Raw genomic sequence first — 12064 nt, forward strand, 5'->3', positions numbered from 1 at the left:
GTCAAAATAAATGAATACTGAGAATAAATGAAAAGCTCAATTTCATTTTCCTCAATGTTAGCTCGTGTGTGTATAAAGATAGAGATGATTCTGATGATTCATATTTAAGTCAGTCGTACATACGAGAGACGTTCACACTTTTATTAAATATAAACACACGTGTCCACTGATTGATGAAGTTTATTAAAGTGTCACATGAAGCTGCAGAATGAGTTCATCTCATAATCAGCCCTTTGAACGCAGCACACTTTGGGCTCATAGTTACAGTTATGATCAGAAACACCAGACTCAGATCTAATAATGAAAGAAAGAAAAGTATTACCACAGATAACGTGTTTACATTTCAGAGATGAACTCATGTATTATAATGAAGAAGACTCTCAGCGTTTAACAGGTTTATAAATATAAAGAACCGCAGCGTAAGACTCTGCAGCCCTGAGTCCTACCTCTCAGGCTGCACACACACACATTAGAGCTCTCAGGTAGGAACCAATAAGCTTGAGTGTGACTGGACCTACGGCCCTGCTCACGTGTGTCATCTCATATATATGTTTGTATATATATTTTAATATAAATCTCATGTTCAGACTCAAACCAACATGTTGGTCCGTCTCTAAACACGTCTCACTTCCTGTCTGAGGCTCGTTGGTTCCTACTGAAGACGTAAATCTTTAACACAAAAATATAGTTTGACTTCTTTAAACACTGTGGACTTCAGAACTGAATCGTCGATTGTGTCTTTTCACATAATGTTTGTGTATTTGGAAAAGAAGCAGCACCACGTTTTAAATCTTTGTAAATTACATTTGAAACAATCAACAGTCATTTTTCTATTTTTTCTTCCTGCGTTTTGATTTTTCATTTCATCTGAGAAACATTTTAAAGACAAAACAATCATTAAAAAAATGAAACTCAGTCAAAAACAAAAATTAACTGAAAAAAGTGAATCACTGCAGTCCTGAAAGCAAATTCCTATGAACTGTTGAAACGACAATAAAGTACTGAATCTTGAAAAAAACTCCAGGTTTTCATTTGTTATATTTGTTTGATTTGTTCTGTAATATGTATTTATGTATTTATAACACTTCTTGAGCCGACGCAAGAGGAAATAGTGAGTTTGTCGCGGACTATTTTCAGCGGCGGATGAATCCAGACGTGCTGTTCTGGTGTTTGAGTGATGACGCTCCCTGGTGAATGTTTTAAAGTGACATCAGAGACTTGTAGAAACATTTGGTGCTGGTTTGAGTCTGAAACATGAGACGATGAATGTTTTTCAGACTATCAGGAGACTTTCTTCTAATTTAAAGTGACGCGTCAGCAGTTCACGACTGTAACGTGACGCTCTTCAGCTGCTCTCGCGTCTCAAAATAACTTCAGTCTGAACAGTTTGTTCTCCTCTTTCTAGAGGAAACTAAGTTCAGAGGGAGACACCGATTATACTTTAACATTTTTTGGCATGAAAAGCGATCAAATGGCACAAAATGATCCGCGTGAGGGACTTCTTTAAGCGTGGAGAACACTGCAGACAGTTCATATAAAGTATGAATGAAGGTCTCAGTGCATCCAGAGCCGGTAACAAACATCCTGGTTTGTGATGTTTGCGTAGCTCTTCCCTCTCAGAGTGACTTTCTGACGTCTCTCTACTTCACTGGTTTTCTAAAAGTTCACTTTTCCTCGTCCACGCTGAAACACGAGTCAGCGTTTTACACATCGATCCACAAAATAAAAGCACCGACCTCCGTAGAATCAGTCCGACTCTTTGAATCTTCCTCTATGTTATAAAAAGCATGTACGTCACACGCCAAGCCTGTCAAAAACCAATAAAGTGGTGGTTAAAAAAAGGGTTGGGGGGGGCGTGTCCTCGTGGACATTTAGGCCCCGCCCACACATCAACGTTTTGGTCTCTCCTCCACAAACAGATTTAGTTCATTAAAACTAACATTTTTGTGACTTTTCTAAACTCCGTTCACTGTGTTTCAAAACGATGACGCCGTCTCGATCCGTGCTCGCCCATTGGTGCTCAGACTGATGCAACAGTAAACAACAACAACGGACTGCTGGTTTGTTTACCTTCTGTTAGCTCCGACTACTTTACGTCTCAACTTATCGTCAAGTCTAAACCGTAAATTAAGCTGACTGCAGAATCTTCTTCTGTGGTATTTGACGTATATTTTGGAGTCTTTATCGCCACCTACTGACCCAACAAGTGTTGTTTTCAGGCTTCAGTGTGAACAGGGACCAGAGGTAAATATCTGCAGACGCGTAGACGGGGCCGGAGATTTCCAGAGGAGATCCTGAAGGTCACGGATGTGAGATCAAACAGTGCTGAAGTGTTTCAGGGTTAAAGGGTTCAGGGATCAGGGTTCAGGGTTAAAGGTTCAGAGCGTACCGTCCCTGCAGAAAGTCTCAAACATCAACGTACCAATCAGATCTAGTCAGGAAGTAAAAACCCAGAGGAGCTCTGCACTCAACGCGCTGTTGCATACTGTGATTTCTTTTTTTTTTTTTTTATTCTGGAAAAAGGGGAGTTAAGAGAGCGAGTGCACCCGCACACAGCAGCAGGGGGTGCATTACATTCCGATGTACACTCCGAGAGAAGCGTTCAAGTGTAAGCTCCGCCTCCAGGGACCAATCTGTCTTCAAACCAGCCAATCAGAGTGCTAGACCTCATTTTTTGATTAGCAGTGAACAATTAATTTGAGGGCGCTGAATATAGTGGTTACATTTTGCACATTTAAATGGAATGGTGGATAAGGTTACTTAGCTTAGCTATTAAACTGGCTAGCTAACTGCATATATTTTGTGATGCTAGCAGTGGTATGAAATTTGGGAAACACTGCAGCTAACTAGCATTAGCTATGACCTTGTGATCTTAACCCATGTTAGCTAGCAACTGCTTGTAAGCTAGCCTGAATGCTAACTAACTAAGCGGAATCAACAGCACTAGCAGTAGTATTACATTTTGGAACCACGGTTGCTACGTAGCACTTGCTTATAACCATGTAAGCCTGCTAGCATTGTTAGCTAGCAAAGGTAACTAGAAAAAGCATTTCCTGCTGAAAATGCATTGGAATGCTGAAAACTGAAATTAATCGCAAAAAACATTGCTGAAAATAGATATCCAATTCAAAAACAAATTGCAAAAAGCGTAATAATTCAAAAAGTTTAAAGATTACAAATATGAAAAGTCATATCACACCTCCTGAAAGAGCTGAACATTTTGATATTTGAACAGTTTCTGTGGCTTAAAAAAATTCATCAGTGGTGATATTTGTAGTAGTATAAGTTGTGTATTATTGTGCAGTATTAGTAAGAGCATTCATTATTTCAACAAAAAAGCCTAATTTTGAGCTTAATGTTTACATACAGTTAATCCATGGGGCTTTTATTTTGGTTATTAAATGACAGGCTTCATCACAAGCAGTTCAGTTAGAATTCACTCTCTGGGGCTTTTATTTTGAAATGGCGTGTGTGTGCGGGGGGGGGGGGAGGGGGGAAAGACCTCTAAAGATCCCTAAGACCTGAATGACTGTATGAGACACAGAGAGAGAGAGAGAGAGAGAGAGAGAGGGAGAGGAGTGTATGTGCGCGTGTGTCTGTGAGTCTGTGTGTTTATCAACATCACTAATTGGCTCAATCGCAAACACCTGTGTGCCTGAAGCCATTTGAAAATATTCTCCATAGAGATCCTATTGAAAATAAAAAGCTTAATAATTCAAAAAGTTTAAAGGTTAGAAATATGAAAAGTTATAGCAGACATCTGGTGAAAGAGCTGAACATTTTGATAGTTGAATAGTTTCTGTAGCTTAAAAAATGAAGGAGAAGAAGAGGTGCGACGGAAGAAATAGAAGAAGTTGAATAAAGATTCGAAGAACAATATTTTATTGTTGGAATGCTTAACAGCATTCCAACAAGTAGCAAGCCAATTCTAATTAATTTATTTTAAGAGTACAAAATGTTGATGACGAGGAATGAATATTTGATTGGGTAGTGACTCATTAGTGACTGTAGTAATTAGCATTAGCTCATGAGATTGTAAGCTTCCTTAGCTTAGCTATCAACCATTAGATTTAAAAAAAAAACTTTTTGGGAAACACTGCAGCTAACAAGCATTAGCTATGACCTTGTAACCCTAAATGTTAGCTAGCGACTGTTTGTAAGCTAGCCAGCGTGCAAACTAAAGTTAATGTAATTATTAGCTGAGCCTTACACTAGCAATACAAAATATTGAACACATTGGGTAAGAAGTATATTTCGTATTTGGCTTGTTGACGTCACAGCTAACTCAGGGTAGCTAACTCCAGCTAGCTGTCTGGAGAGATATGTTGAGGATTTGGCTAATATATCACAGCTAGCAAACCTGCAGAAGAGCCGGAAAGCATGTGTAAGTGGTCTGGAGATATTGTTGGCTGGTTTGGTGACAGAGCAGTCACCTGATTGGCTGAGTTTTGTCTCCAGACTGAACTAGATATAAAGAAAGAAAGTCTGTAAAAAACAGCAGCTGCTTCAGTGCAGTTCTGGTGAATTCTCAGTCCAGTCCGACTGGGACCAGGTTCCTGGGCGGAGCGGTCCAGGTTTTTTGACCAGTAGTCCAGGGCTGGCTGGCTGTCCGCCATCTTGGCTCCATAATCCGTTCCTGGCTGTTGCTAGGTTTGGGACTGAGGTTGAAGAAGAGGAGGAGAAGAAGAGGAGGAGCGGTGTCATCCAGGTGTGGCAAGGCGGGGCCCCCCTGATTGGTTAAACAGGTGGAGCAGGGGCGGGTCTTTGAGGCACCAGAGGCTGAGATGCAGCAGAAAGTTTCGGTTTTCTGAGAGCAGTGAAATAAATGAAAAAGAGAATTTAACAATCATAACTACATATAAGTTATTTAACTGCTCCTTTTTACATTTCTACTGATTTACCTTTAAAAAAAAAAACATTCAACGTGATATTTAGACAGATTGGTGCTTTTAGAAGGTGGTTTAGCTTCTAGGTCCAGTAGGTTCAGAGTTACCCTTTAGGTCCAGTTAGCTTAGAGTTAGCTTCAACTTCTGGGTCCAGCTAGCTCATAGTTAGCTTCAAGTTCTGGGTCCAGCTAGCTCATAGTTAGCTTCAAGTTCTGGGTCCAGTTAGCTCATAGTTAGCTTCAACTTCTAGGTCCAGTTAGCTCATAGTTAGCTTCAACATCTAGGTCCAGTTAGCTCATAGTTAGCTTCAACTTCTAGGTCCAGTTAGCTTAAAGTTTGCTCTTTGGACCCGTTAGCATGAAGCCAAACTGTTGAAACAGTTGAACTCTGTAAAAAGCTAGTAAGAGGCCCTTGAGTTAAAGTTTTGGGCCGTCACTCTCTAATGCGTTAGTGTTTCCAGAAGCTGATCAGTGAGATGTGATGATGTTGAGCAGTGAGATGTGATGATGTTGAGCAGTGAGATGTGATGATGTTGAGCAGTGAGATGTGATGATGTTGATCAGTGAGATGTGATGATGTTGAGCAGTGAGATGTGATGATGTTGAGCAGTGAGATGTGATGATGTTTATCAGTGAGATGTGATGATGTTGAGCAGTGAGATGTGATGATGTTGATCAGTGAGATGTGATGATGTTGAGCAGTGAGATGTGATGATGTTGATCAGTGAGATGTGATGATGTTGATCAGTGAGATGTGATGATGTTGATCAGTGAGATGTGATGATGTTTATCAGTGAGATGTGATGATGTTGATCAGTGAGATGTGATGATGTTGATCAGTGAGATGTGATGATGTTGATCAGTGAGATGTGATGATGTTGATCAGTGAGATGTGATGATGTTGATCAGTGAGATGTGATGATGTTGATCAGTGAGATGTGATGATGTTGATCAGTGAGATGTGATGATGTTTATCAGTGAGATGTGATGATGTTGATCAGTGAGATGTGATGATGTTGATCAGTGAGATGTGATGATGTTTATCAGTGAGATGTGATGATGTTGATCAGTGAGATGTGATGATGTTGATCAGTGAGATGTGATGATGTTGATCAGTGAGATGTGATGATGTTGATCAGTGAGATGTGATGATGTTGATCAGTGAGATGTGATGATGTTGAGCAGTGAGATGTGATGATGTTGATCAGTGAGATGTGATGATGTTGATCAGTGAGATGTGATGATGTTGATCAGTGAGATGTGATGATGTTGAGCAGTGAGATGTGATGATGTTGATCAGTGAGATGTGATGATGTTTATCAGTGAGATGTGATGATGTTGATCAGTGAGATGTGATGATGTTGATCAGTGAGATGTGATGATGTTGAGCAGTGAGATGTGATGATGTTGAGCAGTGAGATGTGATGATGTTGAGCAGTGAGATGTGATGATATTGATCAGTGAGATGTGATGATGTTGATCAGTGAGATGTGATGATGTTGATCAGTGAGATGTGATGATGTTGAGCAGTGAGATGTGATGATGTTGAGCAGTGAGATGTGATGATGTTGATCTTACAGAGGAGGGGGCGGCGGCCTCACAGCGTAGGAAGAAGCTGTCCTGCTGGTCTCCACCACCTGATCACAAACACACAGACGGCAGAATAAGTATTTCTACACTGTAGTATTACTACTTTAACTGAAGTAAATATCTGAGTACTTCTTTCACCTCTTAGTCAGTGAAAAGCTTTAAAAACAAACACGTTTTTAACACAAAGAATATTCACTGAAAGCATCAGCAGAGAAGAGAGTTCAGAGTACTACAGCAGCAGTATTACAGTAGTAGTGTTAGATATTACAGTATCAGTGTTAATATGGTAGTATTACAGATTACAGTTGTAGTACTACAGTAGTGAGTATTTTACCTCCTGTGGTGGCAGCAGCTGAGCGTTGTGCTTCACGCAGAGAGAGAGAAGATGTTATTAGAAAACATCAGTAACACACACACACAGACTCACACACACACTCACAGACAGACACACACACACACACTCACACACACAGACTCACACACACAGACTCACACACACACACAGACTCACACACACACACACACAGACACACACAGACTCTCACACACACTCACAGACTCACACACACACACACACACACACACACAGACTCACACACACACACAGACTCACACACACACACACAGACTCACACACACACACAGACTCACACACACACACACACACACACAGACTCACACACACACACAGACTCACACACACACACACACACACAGACTCTCACACACACTCACAGACACACACACACACACTCACCCCATCTTTGATGATGTTGTTGCCATTGCCGCGGGTAACAGGCGGAGGCTGCGCTCTGGGAGGCGGTCCTCTGCTGGGATTGGTCGAAGCTGCGCCGTCAGCTCTGAACACAGGAAGTGACATCAGCTCAGTGAGGGGTCTCAAGGATTTCACAATAATGGTCTGACGTACATTTTATGACATTAATGCAGCAAAGCATCAGTTTTTACATGTAAGAGGACACCAGTAAAGAGCAGAGCGTCCTTGAACGCAGCACAGAGGACGGTAAAGAGCAGAGCGTCCTTGAACGCAGCACAGAGGCTGGTTGTTGTCCGTCTGAACTGATTACAAATAGAAACAACAGCTGCTGTCAAACTGTAAACTGAGACCTTCAGGATATGGCAGCATGGAGACAGGAAGTGATGTCAGCAGTCAGCTGTCCTATGTCTGTGTGACACTAACTATTAATACTCAGACTCACTGGTATCCCTGTGACCTCTTCCTGCGGCTCGGCCCGAAGCGACGCAGCAGCTCGTTCCTGCGCAGGAAAACGAACGCACCCAAAGCGAGAAGAGGAAGGACGAGGAAGAAGAAGACCAGCAGACCGTCTCTGACAGACGTGTCTTTATCTGAGGAGGACAGACACACAGAGTTTATATCTATATGTATATATATATATATATATATATATATATATATATATATATAACAGCAACAATTATAACTCATTAGCTATCATCTAAATATGGTGATTTTAGTGGAAAACATTTGCATCAATGAGTTAGCATCAATGAGTTAGCCTTCATGAGTTAGCATCAATGAGTTAGCATCAATGAGTTGGCCTTAATGAGTTAGCATCAATGAGATGGCCTTAATGAGTTAGCATCAATGAGTTAGCATCAATGCATTGGCCTTAATGAGTTAGCCTTAATGAGTTAGCATCAATGAGTTAGCATCAATGAGTTAGCCTTCATGAGTTAGCATCAATGAGTTGGCCTTAATGAGTTCGCATCAATGAGTTCGCATCAATGAGTTGGCCTTAATGAGTTCGCATCAATGAGTTAGCATCAATGAGTTAGCATCAATGAGTTAGCCTTCATGAGTTAGCATCAATGAGTTGGCCTTAATGAGTTCGCATCAATGAGATGGCCTTAATGAGTTAGCATCAATGAGATGGCCTTAATGAGTTAGCATCAATGAGATGGCCTTAATGAGTTAGCATCAATGAGATGGCCTTAATGAGTTAGCATCAATGAGATGGCCTTAATGAGTTAGCATCAATGAGTTGGCCTTAATGAGTTAGCATCAATGAGATGGCCTTAATGAGTTAGCATCAATGAGTTGGCCTTAATGAGTTAGCATCAATGAGATGGCCTTAATGAGTTAGCATCAATGAGATGGCCTTAATGAGTTAGCATCAATGAGATGGCCTTAATGAGTTAGCATCAATGAGATGGCCTTAATGAGTTAGCATCAATGAGATGGCCTTAATGAGTTAGCATCAATGAGATGGCCTTAATGAGTTAGCATCAATGAGATGGCCTTAATGAGTTAGCATCAATGAGATGGCCTTAATGAGTTAGCATCAATGAGATGGCCTTAATGAGTTGGCCTTTATTTAAAGGTACCGTTCCAGGTCGGTCCGCTGTCCACGCTGCCACCGTAACCTTTGACCTCACACAAAGGTGCAGCCCAGCCGTCTTCACAGTGACAGTTCCTGTTACTGTTACACACCTGAGAGACAGACAGGTGGACAGACAGGTCAGTGTGAGATACACCTGAGCGACAGACAGGTGGACACAGACAGACAGGTGGACGGTGTCTCACCCCGTGTCTGTGACACTTCTTCTCCACGTCACAGTCGTAGTTGAGGATGTCGACGCTGCTACACTCAAAGTTCATGCAGACCTGAACACCACAGAAGAAGAAACAAGCATCAACATCACGTGATCAGGATTCACGCTGCTTTGGCAGCATGGACACCTGACCAATCCAAGCTATTGGATTGGTCAGGTGTCCATGCTCACCTTGTTGTCTCCACACTTGCTCCCCTCCTCCTCCTCCTCGTCTCCTCACCTTGTTGTGTCCACACTTGCTCCCCTCCTCCCCCCCCCTCCTCCTCCTCCTCCTCACCTTGTTGTCTCCACACTTGCTCCCCTCGTTGACCATGCCCGGGTCGGGTACGTCTGATCCCAACATGAAGTCGACTCCGTAACACTTGGCTCCTCCTATCGGCGTGCTGATGATCGACGGTTCGATGCCGAACACCGTCACCGCCTGAACGTTGGAGCACTGCAGCTTCCCACACAGAGCGTTTCTATGGAGACGGAGCAGCGTCATGTGACCTTAAATGACCATTTAGAGATGATGACCATGAACGCTGAGTGAAAGCTCACTGTGTGTGTGTGAGTGCGTGTGTATGTGAGTGAGTTTCTGTGTATGTGTGTGTGTTACCTGCTCTCACACTTCTTGTAGCCATAGTTGTGGTAGCCACAGTTGCCAAAGCGATCTCCTTTACTATTGACGTCTTTGAAACAGATTTCAGGAGCCGCTTTCGCCTCTGAGGAAGAGGAGGAGGAAGAGGAGGATAAAGGAGATGAAGCTGAGGACACTTTGTTCTTTAATAGAAGTGAAACTGAAAGAGAACTTCAGTTTGGTTTCACCACATTAAATGGTGGTTTCTGTTTGTATTCAGAGTCGTATCGACCAATCAGGTTGGAGCAGGTTTTGGATGAATGCAGACAGGAACCACGGTCACACTCGGACACGAACCACGGTCACACTCGTGACTCGTGACCTGACACTCGTGTGTCAGGTCACGCTCTGACACGAACCACGGTCACACTGACACGAACCACGGTCACACTCGGACACGAACCACGGTCACACTCGGTCACGAACCACGGTCACACTCGGTCACGAACCACGGTCACACTCGGACACGGTCACACTGACACAAACCACGGTCACACTCGGACACGAACCACGGTCACACTCGGACACGAACCACGGTCACACTCGGACACGAACCACGGTCACACTCGGTCACGAACCACGGTCACACTCGGACACGAACCACGGTCACACTCGGACACGAACCACGGTCACACTCGGACACGAACCACGGTCACACTCGGACACGAACCACGGTCACACTCGGACAGGAACCACGGTCACACTCGGACACGAACCACGGTCACACTCGGACAGGAACCACGGTCACACTGACACGAACCACGGTCACACTCGGACACGAACCACGGTCACACTCGGATACGAACCACGGTCACACTCGGACAGGAACCACGGTCACACTCGGACACGAACCACGGTCACACTCGGACAGGAACCACGGTCACACTGACACGAACCACGGTCACACTCGGACACGAACCACGGTCACACTCGGACACGAACCACGGTCACACTCGGACACGAACCACGGTCACACTCGGACACGAACCACGGTCACACTCGGTCACGAACCACGGTCACACTCGGACACGAACCACGGTCACACTCGGACAGGAACCACGGTCACACTGACACGAACCACGGTCACACTCGGACACGAACCACAGTCACACTCGGACAGGAACCACGGTCACACTGACACGAACCACGGTCACACTCGGACACGGTCACACTGAACAGATGAATAAAGAGATTGATGAACGTACTGGATCCAAAGATGGCCTGACACTGTTTATCGTAGTGCTGACACTTCCCGTTATAACAGAAGGCCTGATGGTTCCTGCAGAGATGACCGTTCTGAAACAGAGGACCAGAGAGTGAGACAGTTGTAACATAACAGACAGACAGGTAGAAGGTGTCGTGGTGGTTCAGGTAGACAGGTCTCACCTGGATGAACACGTCACTCTGACAGAGGGAGGAGGAGCCATTACAGTACTCCGGTAGATCACACTCATCTGTACTGGACCGACACACCGACCCACCTGGTAGGTACTGAACACACACACACACACACACACACACAAAATTGATTTATTAATTAATTTACACAGAGAGACAAACTGAAGACAGATATCTGATGAAGTATCAGCGTGTTCATAGGCGGATGTTTAATGTGCAACACGCGTCCCTAGAAAGACTTTCATGAATGAACATGTGATTAAATAAAAAGCTTCAACTGTTCTGTAAATAAATAAATAATCTGATAATCAGGAGCAGCAGCATTCATGTAAAAATAATCAGTGAGGGTTTACCTGACAGCTGTAGCAGCATTCTCCATAAGCACACTGAGCTCCTGAGGTCAGCTTACAGGTCTGATACTCACAGCAGGGGTCCTCCTCACACTCCTACACACACACACACACACACACACACTATAAGGTAAATGTGAACACACAGACACGAAACAGTGACGGACACTTCCTGATGATAAAAGCGCATGAATCGACGTAGAAACCACAGAAATACGAGGCTGCAGAAGTTGCTTGAGAATCTTCATATTTTGACCTCTATTCTACTTCCTGTTTGATGTACTGACCTTCTGAGTGCCACAGTCACACTCCTCCCCCATGTCCACCAGTCGGTTCCCACAGTAGGGGGCGCTGTAGGCCTCGTCAGGCCGGGGCACGTTCAGGAGACACGAGCCCCCCGTCAACAGGATCATCTTCTCAAAGTCATCAGCACTGCAGCTGCTGAAGTTCCTGGAGCCTCTGTGAGGGCAGGGGGGGGGGGGGGGGGCTCATTTGTAAATTGGTTCTTTCATTTCTGGGTGAGTGTGTACATATATTAATGTGTGTGTGTGTGTGTGTGTGTGTCTCCTACGTGGCTCCAGAGTTCATGATACAGGCGTTCACAGTACAGGAACAAGAACGACCGTCATC

General features: G+C 43.9%; 1 protein-coding gene across 1 annotated transcript in view; it reads right to left on the reverse strand.

Moving 5' to 3' along the window:
- Positions 1 to 162: 162 nt before the first annotated feature.
- LOC306778546 (disintegrin and metalloproteinase domain-containing protein 9-like) overlaps positions 163 to 12064 on the reverse strand; it is an 18748-nt gene continuing 6846 nt past the window's right edge. The window contains exons 8-21 of the mRNA XM_079270080.1: positions 12006 to 12064; positions 11722 to 11893; positions 11438 to 11530; positions 11073 to 11177; positions 10892 to 10982; positions 9666 to 9771; positions 9345 to 9528; positions 9039 to 9119; positions 8840 to 8945; positions 7693 to 7840; positions 7233 to 7335; positions 6810 to 6839; positions 6464 to 6522; positions 163 to 4807 (exon numbers count right to left, since the gene is read on the reverse strand). The exon at positions 12006 to 12064 is cut by the window's right edge and continues 75 nt beyond it. Of these exons, the coding sequence (XP_079126206.1) occupies positions 4738 to 4807; positions 6464 to 6522; positions 6810 to 6839; positions 7233 to 7335; positions 7693 to 7840; positions 8840 to 8945; positions 9039 to 9119; positions 9345 to 9528; positions 9666 to 9771; positions 10892 to 10982; positions 11073 to 11177; positions 11438 to 11530; positions 11722 to 11893; positions 12006 to 12064 (1407 nt within the window). The 3' untranslated portion in view covers positions 163 to 4737. The remainder of the gene's footprint in view (positions 4808 to 6463; positions 6523 to 6809; positions 6840 to 7232; positions 7336 to 7692; positions 7841 to 8839; positions 8946 to 9038; positions 9120 to 9344; positions 9529 to 9665; positions 9772 to 10891; positions 10983 to 11072; positions 11178 to 11437; positions 11531 to 11721; positions 11894 to 12005) is intronic.

This window comes from Melanostigma gelatinosum, assembly GCF_949748355.1.
Source record: "Melanostigma gelatinosum genome assembly, chromosome: 6".
In the NCBI taxonomy this organism is placed as follows: Eukaryota; Metazoa; Chordata; class Actinopteri; order Perciformes; family Zoarcidae; genus Melanostigma; species Melanostigma gelatinosum.